Below are 15,245 nucleotides of genomic sequence, written 5' to 3'. Positions count from 1 at the left end.
GGTCTCTTGACTCTTGTTTAGCTCATCACTCCTTCCACACTCCATGTAGCACTGTCTAGCTACATAAAAATAGCTTGAGAGGTAAATATTTTTTAAATATCATGTAATTTAAATACCAGATGTTAAAGATATTAATAGTAACAAAAGATATTAATTAGTGTTCCTTCCAGTCATGCTTGCTAGCAATTGTTAAGTAGATACAAATTTATTTATTTAGTTGCAAGATTTACCTATAGAAAAAAGCTACTGTTGTTTGCTCTTGTGAAGTTTTGCTAAAATAAAATAATGTGATTGCATGCTTGAGTCAAGTGAACTCTATTATTTGTCCAAAATTTGTTATATACCTAAAAAAGTCAGTGAAGGACTAAAATTAAGGATTAATTTGTACTTTTTAACAACATCTGCAAAGTGCAATTAAGAAGCAGATTTTTCACAGCCTGCTTTGACCACCCAGATCTTGATTAGTTTATGATTAGCCAGCAAACAAAGCCAGCTAGCAATACCATTTGCCTCAATCTGGCGGCAAGCTCATTAATAACCATGTCCATAGGACATGACTGGGAGTCAGCATACAGAAATGGGGACTATAGTTTGCAAATGCAGCACATTCTTCCACTAGCTTTCAATTTTCCAGTTCAATCTGCAAACCCATGGTCAATCGTTCTGGCCTTACCCAGTAGCTTTTGAGGCCAGGGCAGAGCTTCGGGACAGTCTGGCATTCACTTCAATGATGCAGTATTCCATTGAGGTAGGATGAAGGGCAAACTGAATGTTGCATTCACCCACAATGCCCAAGTGGCGAACGACATTGATTGAAACACGTCTCAACAACTGAAACTCCGCATTGGAGAGCGTCTGGGCAGGGGCCACAACAACTGAATCACCTGTACATCCAAGCAACACTTGTTATTTGGTAGCATATCTAAATAACCAACTTTAGTAACTTAACAATCTATTTGCATGACACAAGAAACAGAACAGGCTGAGGGTTTGCTGGGAAAAGAATTATCTTAGGGAAACACATACAAGGCACATTCCCTCTGATTGTTTCACCTGTATTACTCTGACATATTTACAGAAATCACTCTAAGTTTTCCCAAGATCATGAAGCTATCAAGGCTTAGTCATCTACTTACTGGATTGACATTAACTTCTTCAATTTCCCTTCTATGTCTCATGAATTAGCTTTCAAGTTCATCCTTCCATAAAATATCAGCTCGTCTTCAGCCATCAATTTTCTAAATCTCATCCCTTCCCATTTTCTCACTTCTCTCCAATTATAGCCCCCTGTATCTTCAATCTCTTAGTCCTTAGTCACCATCCCTTCTGCCTACAAACAAGCTCAGATCACTACAGGCTCAAGGAGCCCCTCTCTGAACTGCCAGATGGTTATAAGAACCATCTCTCTCATTCCTTACATGACTAAACCTTTTGAAAATTTACCAGTTCTTTTTTTTGTTTGGTTTTTTTTGCGGTACGTGGGCCTCTCACCGCTGTGGCCTCTCCCGCTGCGGAGCACAGGCTCCGGACGCGCAGGCTCAGCGGCCATGGCTCACAGGTCCAGCCGCTCTGCGGCATGTGAGATCCTCCCGGACCGGGTCGCAAACCCGCGTCCCCTGCATCGGCAGGCGGACTCTCAACCACTGCGCCACCAGGGAAGCCTTACCAGGTCTTCTTATCACTCATAGTCATATAATTCTTTTCCATACGGCTCACATAACCAACTTTGCATTGAAACTGTCCTCTTGAACATCCAAAAGCAACATTAAATCTTCATTCTTGACCTTTCATAGTATTTGCTACAGTCAAAACCAAAGCTCTTTTATAAAATATTTTTGTGCATTGGCTTATAAGGTAACTATCATTCCCTTCTTTTTCTTCAACACCAATCTGTCCTTTTTCTTCTGCCCTATAAATCTGAATGTTTCCCAGGGTATGGTCCTTGACCCTATTCTCTTTCCTTCTACACCTATGCCCTTGAATACTCAGTCTATGCTTCCAGCTTCTGCTATTTTCTTTATTCAAAGACTTCCAATGACCTTGCATCAACTTCTTTATTTCTATCCTCTTTACTGAGTTCCAGCTCTACATTCTCCTCTTCTTGAGATTTCCGCCCACTTTTAAACTTTAGCATTTCTAAATCCTAAGTCATCAGCTTTGCCCTCTAGTCTAACCAGTTTCCCTTCCTGAGAAACCTATTTATTTCACCTATTTCTATTTACTGTGGCTATTTTCTCATTCACTTGGTGACTAACACCCAGTCTGCTTCAAGCCTTCTTAACCTCATGCCTTACTTCTCAACACCAAGTCTTACAGATTTTACCTTCACAGCATTGCTTATATTCTACTCCTTCTTCAAATGAAATCAGGATAATAATATCTGCCCTACTTCAGAGGGTTTTTGTGAAGATCAAATTAAATATGAGAGTATTTTCAACGCTGTAAAATACTATATATGTGTACAATTTTATCACTAATGTGTATGCTAAGAATAGTAATTTAAAGAAAGGGACTTAATAAAGACTGCTATGAGCCACCAGAGATATGAGCTGAAGCCATTACCATAATGCTTGAAGATTTCTTGCCTACCTGTATGAACGCCCATGGCATCAACATTTTCCATGCTACAGACAGTGACACAGTTGTCATCAGCATCTCGGACCACTTCAAATTCTATTTCTTTCCAACCTGTCACTGACCTCTCCACCAGAATCTGGTTGGTCATAGCAAAGGCCTGGAAATTGGTGACAAAAGACATCGAAGAGTAAGGAAAGGCACTAGCATTAACGTGGCTGTTTGGCAAAGCGCCCTGGCCTAAATCCTGGTCTGCACTGCCTAGTCTCCATCCTCCTCTATGCTGCAGAAGGCACAATGTGTCGGAAAATCAGCGAGGTACTAGGAATAGCATTCTGCAGTGAATATGCTTGATTTATATTATTGAGTCTTGCCATTCAAAGTGCTGATATGACATTAAATCAAACTAATTTAGGAAAAAGAGAAAATAATTGAGCAATCAGGCAAAGGGAAATGAAATTATTTTTGCAGCTAGGCTTCTGTGAAAGCAGAGATGTGATAAGTGCAAATAAATATGGAAAAATAAGTCTAAAGATTCTGTCTTTCTCTAAAATAGCTGAGGGTGCTTTGTAAAGAACACACACAATAAAAGTCAGTTGATGTTGATGAGGAGAAGAAAGGAGATGATGATGGTTGTAAACAGTTAGCCAAGATGGCACATGAAACTTGGGAATTAAAAGAACCATACACGACTATTATTATGGGTAATCACTGCCTAAGTGCTTAAATACTGAATCGTATATCATGCCTGCCTGATTAAACAGATATGAATTAGTATAATTATCATTCCTTATTTACTCTGTACCCCCTGGTGGGTAGAATGCTGAACCCAAAATCTGAAAAAGATGGTCTCCGACCTTAGGACATTTAGTAGCTGAAAATCCAAGACAGAAATGTCCCTTTGTCTCATAATAAATTTGATTTTTTATGGCAATGAAAGTAAGAGAAAGCAACTGGGGAAAGTAATTTGAATTTTTTCAAATTATTAGCAGGTAGCATAATGAAATAATAACTCAATGTAAGTTATTCCGTGATGGGTCTCAACACTGTTTTTTTAACCTCAGCAAACACTACAGGCTCCAGCATGTGCACTTCAAAATGTAACACATTTGTCTCCACAGCTACCCATGGTGAGGTTTTCAAAGTGGTTAGGAAACTCTGTAGCCAGTGTGAACAATTTAATAATGATTTATTTGTCATTAGGATAGCCTGCTAATAGAAAAAAAAAATCTGGGAAACAAAGGAGATGAATCTGAGGAAGGCTTTTGCATTCTAATGAAGTAGACTGGACACAAGGACTATTGAGATCATCTTCACCTGCTGCCTCAGCTTCTTCTTTCTCTTTCAAGTTTCAGATTTTATACAAAGATTAATTTAGGGACCTAGATCAGGTTAATGCAGTTTCTAATAATGCTAAATATAATCCCAAGAGAGTAAGCGGTAGCTTGGGATATAACGATACAAGTCATTATTCTCAAATGAAAAGCTAGGGTTTCAACAAAGAAAACCATTCAATGGCTTACTAACTATTTTAGAGGAATATAAATAATTTAAAAATATCCCATTCCAAAGTTGTCTTCATTGTAAATATTTTTATACGACTGAGTGTTTAGAATGCTTTTTATACTGTAAAAAAAAATACATTTTTAATTGAGAATAAGTATACATTGGTCACGACTGACAGTAATAATGAGGTTGTTAATATTAAAAACATTGTTGGGGGGAGACATACAAGATGGCGTAAGAGTAAGACGTGGAGATCACCTTCCTCCCTACAAATACATCAGAAATACATATACATGTGGAACAGCTCCTACAGAACACCTACTGAATTATGGCAGAAGACCTCAGACTTCCCAAAAGGCAAGAAACTCCCCAAGTATCTGGGTAGGGCAAAAGAAAAAACAGAGACAAAAGAATAGGGACGGGACCTGCACCAGTGGGAGGGAGCTGTGAAGGAGGAAAGGTTTCCACACACTAGGAAACCCCTTCACTGGAAGAGACAGGGGCTGGCGAGGGGGAAGCTTGGGAGCGACGGAGGAGAATGCAGGAACAGGGGTGCAGAGGGCAAAGCGGAGAGATTCCCGCACAGAGGATCGGTGCTGACCAGCACTCACCAGCCCGAGAGGCTTGTCTGCTCACCCGCCGGGGCGGGCAGGGCTGGGAGTTGAGGCTGGAGCTTCGGAGGTCAGACCCCAGGGAGAGGGCTGTGTTCACGCAGCCTGAAGGGGGCTAGTGCGCCACAGCTAGCCGGGAGGGAGTCCGAGAAAAAGTCTGGACCTGCCTAAGAGGCAAGAGACCGTTGTTTTGGGGTGCGTGAGGAGAGGGGATTCAGAGCACCACCTAAACGAGCTCCAGAGACAGGCGCGAGCCGCGGCTATCAGCACAGACACCAGAGACGGGCATGAGACACTAAGGCTGCTTCTGCAGCCACCAAGAAGCCTGTGTGGCACAGGTCACTCTCCACACCTCCCCACCCGGAAGCCTGTGCAGCCCGCCACTGCCAGGGTCCCAGGATGCAGGGACAACTTCCCCGGGAGAACACACGGTGTGCCTCAGGCTGCTGCAACGTCACACCAGCCTCTGCCTGCACAGGCTCACCCTGCATTCCGTACCCCTCCCTCCCCCTGGCCTGAGTGAGCCAGAGCCCCCGAATCAGCTGCTCCTTTAACCCTGTACTGTCTGAGCGAAGTACAGACGCCCTCTGGCGACCTACATGCAGAGGCGGGACCAAATCCAAAGCTGAGCCCCTGGAGCTGTGGGAACAAAGAGGAAGGGAAATCTCTCCCAGCAGCCTCAAAAGCAACGGATTAAATATCCACAATCAACTTGATGTACCCTGAATCTGTGGAATACATGAATAGACAACGAATCATCGCGAAACTGAGGCAGTGGACTTCGGGAGCAACGATATATATATATATATATTTTTTTCTTTGTCTCTTTTTGTGAGTGTGTATGTGTACGCTTCTTTGTGTGATTTTGTTCCTATAGCTTTGCTTTTACCATTTGCCCTAGGGTTCTGTCTGTCTGCTTTTGATTTTTTTAGTATAAATTTAGTACTTGTTATTTTTGGTGGATTTGTTTTTTGGTTTGGTTGCTCTCCTCTTTCTTTCTTTTTTTTCTTTTTTATTACTTTTAAATATTATTATTTTAAAAAATTATTTTTTATTTTAATAACTTTATTTTGTTGGTTTTTTTCTTTCTTTCTTTCACTTTCTCTCCCTTTTCTTCTGAGCTGTGTGGAGGACTGGGTCTTGGTGCTCCAGCTGGGTGTCAGGACTGTGCTCTGAGGTGGGAGAGCTGAGTTCAGGACATTGGTCCACAAGAGATGTCCCAGCTCCACATAATATCAAACAGTGGCAGTTCGCCAAAATATCTCCAACTCAACGCTCAGAACCAGCTCCACTCAACGACCAGCAAGCTACAGTGCTGCACACCCTATGCCAAACAACTAGCAAGACAGGAACGCAACCTAACCCATTAAAGAGAGGCTGCCTAAAATCATAATAAGGTCAAAGACACCACAAAACACACGAAAGGATGCAGACCTGCCCACGAGAAACACAAGATCCCACTTTATTCACCAGATCACAGGCACTAGTCCCATACACCAGGAAGCGTACACAACCCACTGAACCAACCTTAGCATCTGGGGGCAAGCACCAAAAACAACAGGAACTATGAACCGGCAGCCTGCGAAAAGGAGACCCCGAAAACAGTAAGTTATAAAAAATGAGAAGACAGAGAAACACACAGCATATGAAGGAGCAAGATAAAAACCCACCAGACCTAACAAATGAAGAGGAAAGAGGCAGTCTACCTGAAAAAGAATTCGGAGTAATGATAGTAAAGATGATCCAAAATCTTGGAAATAGAATGGAGAAAATGTAAGAAACGTTTAACAAGGACCTAGAAGAACTAAAGAGCAAACAAACAATGATGAACAACACAATAAATGAAATTAAAAATTCTCCAGAAGGAATCAATAGCAGAATAACTGAGGCAGAAGAACTGATAAGTGACCTGGAAGATAAAATAGTGGAAATAACTACTGCAGAGCAGAATAAAGAAAAAAGAATGAAAAGAATTGAGGACAGTCTCAGAGACCACTGGGACAACATTAAATGCACAAACATTCGAATTATAGGGGTCCCAGAAGAAGAATAGAAAAAGGAACGGACTGAGAAAATATTTGAAGAGATCATAGCTAAAAACTTCCCTAATATGGAAGAGGAAATAGTTAATCAAGTCCAGGAACTGCAGAGAGTCCCATACAGGATAAATCCAAGGAGAAACACGCCAAGACACATATTAATCAAACTATCAAAAATTAAATACAAAGAAAAAATATTAAAAACAGCAGGAAAAAGCAACGAATAACATACAAGGGAATCCCCATAAGGTTAACAGCTGATCTTTCAGCAGAAACTCTGCAAGCCAGAAGGGAGTGGCAGGACATATTTAAAGTGATGAAAGGGAAAAACCAACAATCAAGATTACTCTACCTAGCAAGGAACTCATTGAGATTCGACGGAGAAATAAAAACCTATACAGACAAGCAAAAGCTAAGTGAATTCAGCACCAGCAAACCAGCTTTACAACAAATGTTAAAGGAACTTCTCTAGGCAGGAAACACAAGAGAAGAAAAAGACCTACAATAACGAACCCCAAAAAATTAAGAAAATGGTAATAGGAACATACATATCGATAACTACCTTAAAAGTAAATGGATTAAATGCTCCAATCAAAAGACATAGCCTGGCTGAATGGATGCAAAAACAAGATCCGTATATATGCTGTCTACAAGAGGCCTACTTCAGACCTAGGGACACAAAGAGACTGAAAGTGAGGGGATGGAAGAAGATACTCCAAGCAAGTGGAAATCAAAAGAAAGCTGGGGTAGCAATTTTCATATCAGGCAAAATAGACATTAAAATAAAGACTATTACAAGAGACAACGAGGACACTACATAATGCTCAAGGGATCAATCCAAGAAGATATAATTATTTTAAATATTTATGCACCAAATGGAGGAGCACCTCAATACATAAGGAAAATGCTAACAGCCAAAAAAGGGGAAATTGACAGTAACACAATCATAGTAGGGGACTTTAACACCCCACTTTCACCAATGGACAGGTCATCCAAAATTAAAATAAATAAGGCAACACAAGCTTTAAATGATACATTAAACAAGAAAGACTTAATTGATATTTATAGGACATTCCATCCAAAAATAACAGAATACACGTTCTTCTCAAGTGCTCATGGAACATTCTCCAGGATAGATCATATCTTGGGTCACAAATCAAGCATTGGTAAATTTACGAAACTGAAATTGTATCAAGTATCTTTTCCGACCACAATGCTATGAGACTACATATCAATTACAGGAAAAAATCTGTAAAAAATAGAAATACATGGTGGCTAAAAAGTGCACTACTTAGTAACCAAGAGATCACTGAAGAAATCAGAGAAAATCAAAAAATACCTAGGGCTTCCCTGGTGGCGCAGTGGTTGAGAGTCCACCTGCCGAAGCAGGGGACACGGGTGCGTGCCCCGGTCCAGGAAGATCCCACATGACGCGGAGTGGCTGGGCCCGTGAGCCATGGCTGTTGAGCCTGCGTGTCTGGAGCCTGTGCTCCGGAACGGGAGAGGCCACAACAGTGAGAGGCCCACATACCGCAAAATAAAAAAAAACCAACCTAGAAACAAATGACAATAAAAACACAATGACCCAAAACCTATGGGATGCAGCAAAAGCACTTCTAAGAGGGAAGTATATAGCAATACAATCTTACCTCAAGAAACAAGAAACACCTCAAATAAACAAACTAACCTTACACCTAAAGCGATTAGAGAAAGAAGAACAACAAAACCCCAAAGTTAGCAGAACGAAAGAAATCATAAAGATCAGATCAGAAATAAATGAAAAATAAATGAAGCAAACAACAGCAAAGATCAATAAAACTAACAGCTGGATCTTTGAGAAGATAAACAAAATTGATAAACCATTAGCCAGACTCATCAAGAAAAAAAGGGAGACGACTCAAATCAATAGAATTAGAAATGAAAAAGGAGAAGTAACAACTGACCCTGCAGAAATACAAAGGATCATGAGAGATTACTACAAGCAACTATATGCCAATAAAATGGACAACCTGGAAGAAATGGACAAATTCTTAGAACTTCACAACTTTCTGAGACTGAACCAGGAAGAAATAGAAAATATAAACAGACCAATCACAAGCACTGAAATTGAGACTGTGATTAAAAATCTTCCAAGAAACAAAAGCTCAGGACCAGATGGCTTCACAGGCAAATTCTATCAAATATTTAGAGAAGAGCAACAACTATCCTTGCCAAACTCTTCCATAATATAGCAGAGGGAGGAACTCTCCCCAAATCATTCCATGAGGCCACCATCACCCTGATACCAAAACCAGACAAGGATGTCTCAAAGAAAGAAAACTACAGGCCAACATCACTGATGAACATAGATGCAAAAATCCTAAACAAAATACTAGCAAACAGAATCCAACAACACATTAAAAGGATCATACACCATGATCAAATTGGGTTTATCCAGGAATGCAAGGATTCTTCAATATATGCAAATCAATCAATGTGATACATTGTATTAAGAAACTGAAGTATAAAAACCATACGATCATCTCAATAGATGCAGAAAAAGCTTTCGACAAAATTCAAGATCCATATGATAAAAACACTCCAGAAAGCAGGCATAGAGGGAATTTATCTCAACATAATAAAGGCCATATATGACAAACCCAGAGCCAACATCGTTCTCAATGCTGAAAAACTGAAACCATTTCCACTACGGTCAGGAACAAGACAAGGTTGCCCACACTCACCACTATTATTCAACATAGTTTTGGAAGTTTTAGCCACAGCAATCAGAGAAGAAAAAGAAATGAAAGGAATCCAAATCGGAAAAGAACAAGTAAAGCTGTCACTGTTTGCAGATGACATGACACTATACACAGAGAATCCTAAAGACTCTACCAGAAAACTACTAGAGCTAATCAATGAATTTGGTAAAGTAGAAGGAGACAAAATTAATGCACAGAAACCTCTTGCATTCCTATACACTAATGATGAATAATCTGAAAGAGAAATTAAGGAAACACTCCCATTTACCATTGCAACAAGAAGAATAAAATACCTAGGAATAAATCTACCTAAGGAGACAAAAGACCTGTATGCAGAAAACTATAAGACACTGATGAAAGAAATTAAAGATGATACAAACAGATGGAGAGACATACCCTGTTCTTGGATTGGAAGAATCAACATTGTGAAAATGACTCTACTACACAAAGCAATCTACAGATTCAATGCAATTCCTATCAAATTATCAATGGCATTTTTCACAGAATTAGAACAAAAAATTTCACAATTTGTATTGAAACACAAAAGATTCTGAATAGCCAATGCAATTTTGAGAAAAAAAATGGACCTGGAGGAATCAGGCTGCCTGACTTCACACTACACTACAAAGCTACAGTAATTAAGACAGTATGGTACTGGCACAAAAACAGAAAGAGATGAATGGAACAGGATAGAAAGCCCAGATATAAACCCATGCACATATGGTCCCCTTATTTTTGATAAAGGAGGCAAGAATATAGAATGGAGAAAAGACAGCCTTTTCAATAAGTGGTGCTGGGAAAACTGGAGAGCTACATGTAAAAGAATGAAATTAGAACACTCCCTAACACCATACACAAAAATAAACTCAAAATGAATTAAAGACCTAAATGTAAAGCCAGATACTATAAACTCTTAGAGGAAAACATAGGCAGAACACTCTATGACAGAAATCACAGCAAGATCCTTTTTGACCCACCTCCTACAGAAATGGAAATAAAAACAAAAATGGGACCTAATGAAACTTAAAAGCTTTTGCACAGCAATGGAAACCATAAACAAGACAAAAAGACAACCCTCAGAATGGGAGAAAATATTTGCAAATGAAGCAACTGACAGGATTAATCTCCAAAATTTACAAGCAGCTCATGCAGCTCAATAACAAAAAAAAAAACAACCCAATCCGAAAATGGGCAGAAGACCTAAATAGACATTTCTCCAAAGAATATATAGATTGCCAACAAACACATGAAAGAATGCTCAACATCATTAATCATTAGAGAAATGCAAATCAAAACTACAATGAGATATCATCTCACACCATAAGAATGGCCATCATCAAAAAGTCTAGAAAGAATAAATGCTGGAGAGGGTGTGGAGAAAAGGGAACACTCTTGCACTGCTGGTGGGAATGTGAATTGGTTCAGCCACTATGGAGAACAGTATGGAGGTTCCTTAAAAAACTACAAATAGAACTACCATATGACCCAGCAATCCCACTACTGGGCATATACCCTGAGAAAACCATAATTCAAAAAGAGTCAGGTACCACAATGTTCATTGCAGCTCTATTTACAATAGCCAGGAGATGGAAGCAACCTAAGTGTCCATCATTGGATGAATGGATGAAGAAGATGTGGCACATATATACAATGGAATATTACTCAGCCATAAAAAGAAACGACATTGAGTTATTTGTAGTGAGGTGGATGGACATAGAATCTGTCATACAGAGTGAAGTAAGTCAGAAAGAGAAAAACAAATACCATATGGTAACACATATATATGGAATCTAAAAAAAAAATAGTTTCTGAAAAACCTAGGGGCAGGATAGTAATAAAGATGCAGACATAGAGAATGGCTTTGAGGACACAGGGAGGGGTAAGGGTAAGCTGGGACGAAGTAAGAGAGTGGCATTGACATATATACACTACCAAATGTAAAATAGATAGCTATTGGGAAGCAGCCACATAGCACAGGGAGATCAGCTTGGTGCTTTGTGACCACCTAGAGGGGTGGGATAGGGAGGGTGGGAGGGAGATGCAAGAGGGAGGAGATATGGGGATACATGTATATGTATAGCTGATTCAGTTTGTTATAAAGCAGAAACTAACACACCATTGTAAAGCAATTATACTCCAATAAAGATGTTAAAAAATTAAAAAAATTTTTTAAATAAAAAGATTGGGAACATCTAATATGCTAGAGGAAAAAAATGTATACCTCCACAAACATGTCTTTCCTTTAAATACATGATTCAGAAGTCCAGATGGAAATAGGGAACATTTATATTAGATATGTTTCCCTTTTGGAGTTTTTTTTTGGCAACTTTAGAAAAACTCAATCCAATTTGTAGACATGTACGTTTGTCATTGCAGTTATTAAAATACATTTAATTTTATCTGTTTGTTCTCAAAATCTTGCGTCAATAATTCAAGGGCTCATTCTTTTTCACTCTAAAACGTAAATAATGATAAGGGTATAAACTCTGCTTGATATTTACTCAGCACCCCTAAAAATAGCCATCACAATAATTCTGTCAGCTTCACATCCATAACTGCTACATGGAAAGTTACATAAGTCTCTTTGCCCACACACATATTCATTCATTCAACTAGCACTTACTGAGCCCCAGTATTGCAAGGCACTGCTGTATTCTATGGGAATAGAGTGTGGGCAAAAGTCGCTGATTTCATGAAGCATGACTTCTGTGTTAATTTCTAATTTATTTTTTGGAGCATATCTTAATTTTCAAGATCTTCCCTTTAATACTTAAAAGGAATATTCAGAAATAAAGTGATTTTTATGTAAATGGTAAGCACTCAGCTTTCACTTTTGCTTATATATGTGTGTGGCAGTTGGCAGAGTAATCACTCATTCATAGTACTAAGAGGTTTATATTGTATATATGTTAAACACCTGAATTTGAGGTAAAGGTAAACTACTCAATGTGTTTTATTTCCCTTACCAGATGTCATCCATGTCCTACTGTTTCAAAAGATAATGGCAAAATGTGACATTATATTGTTTTTTTTTTTAAACCACTAAAATATATTTTAGCATGATGGGTGTTTTGGAGCAGATTTTGTAGCAGAGGGAGATGGAACTGGATTGACTGTCTATCAATGAAATCAATAGACAGTACAGTAAAGACGGACTTTGGGTTAATGCTATGTTCCAGTGTAAGTAATTGCACTGTATTTCCCTTTCAAAAGTGTCACCTCTTGGACAACAATTTAGAGATGTGGCAGTGATTTATAAACAGAGAAAAGGTTATTTCTTATCTACATAACTTTCTCTAATTGAAAGACTATATCAGGGAGTTTTCTTGGCTGGTCAGAATTTGGTCTGCAAAAATACATACCTTTGTGCTGAGGTCCAGTAAGGTCTCCTTATTAGGACAGATGCCTGAGCCTAACCCACCCAGGGCATAGGCAGAACGGATCATCACCGGGTAGCCAATGGTGTCTGCCGCCTTCAGTGCATCCTCAATCTGTCAACAAGAACAAGGACTCAAAGTTTTAAAAGCTGACAGTAGAAAAGACCAACCAAGAGAGTCTGGTAATTCAGGTAAATCAGTTTATTTGGAAAAAATGACTATGAAAATGTTCTATTATTCCCTCATCTCCTTCTGAAAAACAAGTGTTATTTTATAAATTTTAAATTAAATTTTAGAATTTTTTAATATACAGTGAAGGCATTTTTTTAACATCTTTGGGGTAAATTTTATTTTGCAGTATAAAAAATAAAACAATGGCCAGACGTGAGATAGTTGCCATTAATTTGAGAATGGGAGCTATATTGAATTTTTAAGTTCAGTTTAAAAGTCTTCATCTCTTAACAAAGCAAGGTTTTCTACTACAGAATGTAACTTGATATTACTGCAATAAGCCATTTGGAATATTATATAGAAAGAGATTTTTCATTTTTCAAGTTCAGTCAGAGAGTAGTCTCGGAAGCTTGGGATTTTTTTTTTTTTTAACTTACAGAATACAGCATATGTTGGCTATATTTTTCTGTCATGGAATATTATTACACTACCAATGGGAATGTAATTATACCTTTCCCATATGCCTGTTTCTCATCCTAAGGAAGCAAGGACATAATTAAATCTGGCAATGAAAGAATAAATATATGGCAGGAGCTTTCCACGTGTTCAGCAGAGCTATCCTGGGATTGTTCCTGATTGACAGCTTTGCAACATGCTATATACTTGATAGCACGCTTTTCTGAAAACATACATAGCCCATTTTTAGTTGTCCCAGCAGTACTTGCCTTATCCCAGAGGATTTGCCTATTTCTACACTGAGGAAGTTGCATCAGAAACTGTCTCCAGTACCCCCATTTCACTGACTGAAATCAGGAATAAAGTCAGGGACAAAAAGAGATGTACAGGAAGCTGATCTTTTCCTGGCACCTGGTAATAGCCCATCAATAGGCACAGGATACGATGGAAAATGATTAAGAGAAATGCAAAACAATCTGTCCTCTTTAACCATCTAAGCCACAGGTTTCTCAGTCATAAATATTACTGATTAGATCCAATGGCTTTTTTTTTCTAGATAATTTTATTGTAAAATGTTTATTCCATTCTAACAAAAAAAAAATTTGTTCGTTTATTTTTTGGCCATGCTGCACGCATGCAGGATCGTATTTCCCCACCCAGGGATCAAATCTCTGCCCCCTGCAGCGGAAACACAGAGACAACCACTGGACCACCAGGGAAGTCCCTAAAAGAAATTTTAAATTCAACCATTTCCCATTTGCAGGACATTCGCACTTACAAAATGTGTGACTGATCCCAGGAAGAAGGTAAAAATTACTTTGGCATTGCAAGTTGGTATGGTTCTTTGTTTTGATTCAGGAGATTTGATACTCAGGTCACATCAACCATTGATAAACCACATCACCTTTGAGATTATGCTTCCCTTTTCATAAAAATAAACTATTAATACCTGTCCCTAATGTTTTAGCATTGAATGCCACAAATAATACACAGTGTCTCTGAAGTAATAACACATTTCTGGAAGATAACATATACAAATATAATATTATATTTCTCTCTACAACACAAGACACATAATGGTCCTGTTTCTCCAGAACAAAGATTTCTTACCGATTCCACTGCAAAGCTTGGAGCAATCTTTTCATTAATCTCATTTAGTTTGTCTGAGAACAGCTGTCTATCTTCTGTGGCCATAATGGATTCAACTGAGGTTCCCAGGACTTTCACGCCATATTCCTTGAGCACACCTCTCTTAAATAGTTCCACTCCTACAGAAAAACAAAATAAATCAATTTTTAACATATCAAACTCTTACGTTTTCTATAATAGACATCTGAATACAACTTTTTTTTAAAAAAAATCTTAACTCCAAAAAGCCACCAGAGTCCACAACAGAATTGCACTTAGAGTAAAAAAATTTTTGCAAGAAAAATTCTGAAGACATTTTAGCAAAACATCTTGCTGGTGCTACTATTATGTATATTATCACCTTCTCCAAATGATTTTTATTATTCTCGTTAATCAAAATCATAGAATTACAGTGAGCCTTAAGATTTTAGTATATTTCATTTCCTTCTAAGGAAGGTCTATTCCTATAATGAGCTTCTCTTGTGTAAATAATCTCAGTGATGTGGGTATCTATCTAGGTTAAAAATTAACAAAATCGTTTGTGTTCCCACTAACTTAACTTCTAACTTTGGCTGTTTTTTATAGTTGACATACAAATTATATCACCAACTGCTTACCCAAACTAGCCAGTGAGATTCTCAT

At 38.4% G+C, this 15,245-nt stretch overlaps 1 protein-coding gene across 1 annotated transcript in view; it reads right to left on the bottom strand.

The window, feature by feature from the left end:
* CPS1 (carbamoyl-phosphate synthase 1) overlaps positions 1 to 15,245 on the bottom strand; it is a 348,188-nt gene that overhangs the window by 73,866 nt on the left and 259,077 nt on the right. The window contains exons 25-28 of the mRNA XM_079924871.1: positions 14,586 to 14,743; positions 12,834 to 12,962; positions 2,590 to 2,734; positions 674 to 884 (exon numbers count right to left, since the gene is read on the bottom strand). Coding sequence (XP_079780997.1) covers positions 674 to 884; positions 2,590 to 2,734; positions 12,834 to 12,962; positions 14,586 to 14,743 — 643 coding nt within the window. The remainder of the gene's footprint in view (positions 1 to 673; positions 885 to 2,589; positions 2,735 to 12,833; positions 12,963 to 14,585; positions 14,744 to 15,245) is intronic.

Source organism: Stenella coeruleoalba (genome assembly GCF_951394435.1).
Source record: "Stenella coeruleoalba genome assembly, chromosome: 6".
In the NCBI taxonomy this organism is placed as follows: Eukaryota; Metazoa; Chordata; class Mammalia; order Artiodactyla; family Delphinidae; genus Stenella; species Stenella coeruleoalba.
Note: the sequence above shows the minus strand (reverse complement) of the source record. Positions and strands in the feature narration are given on the sequence as shown.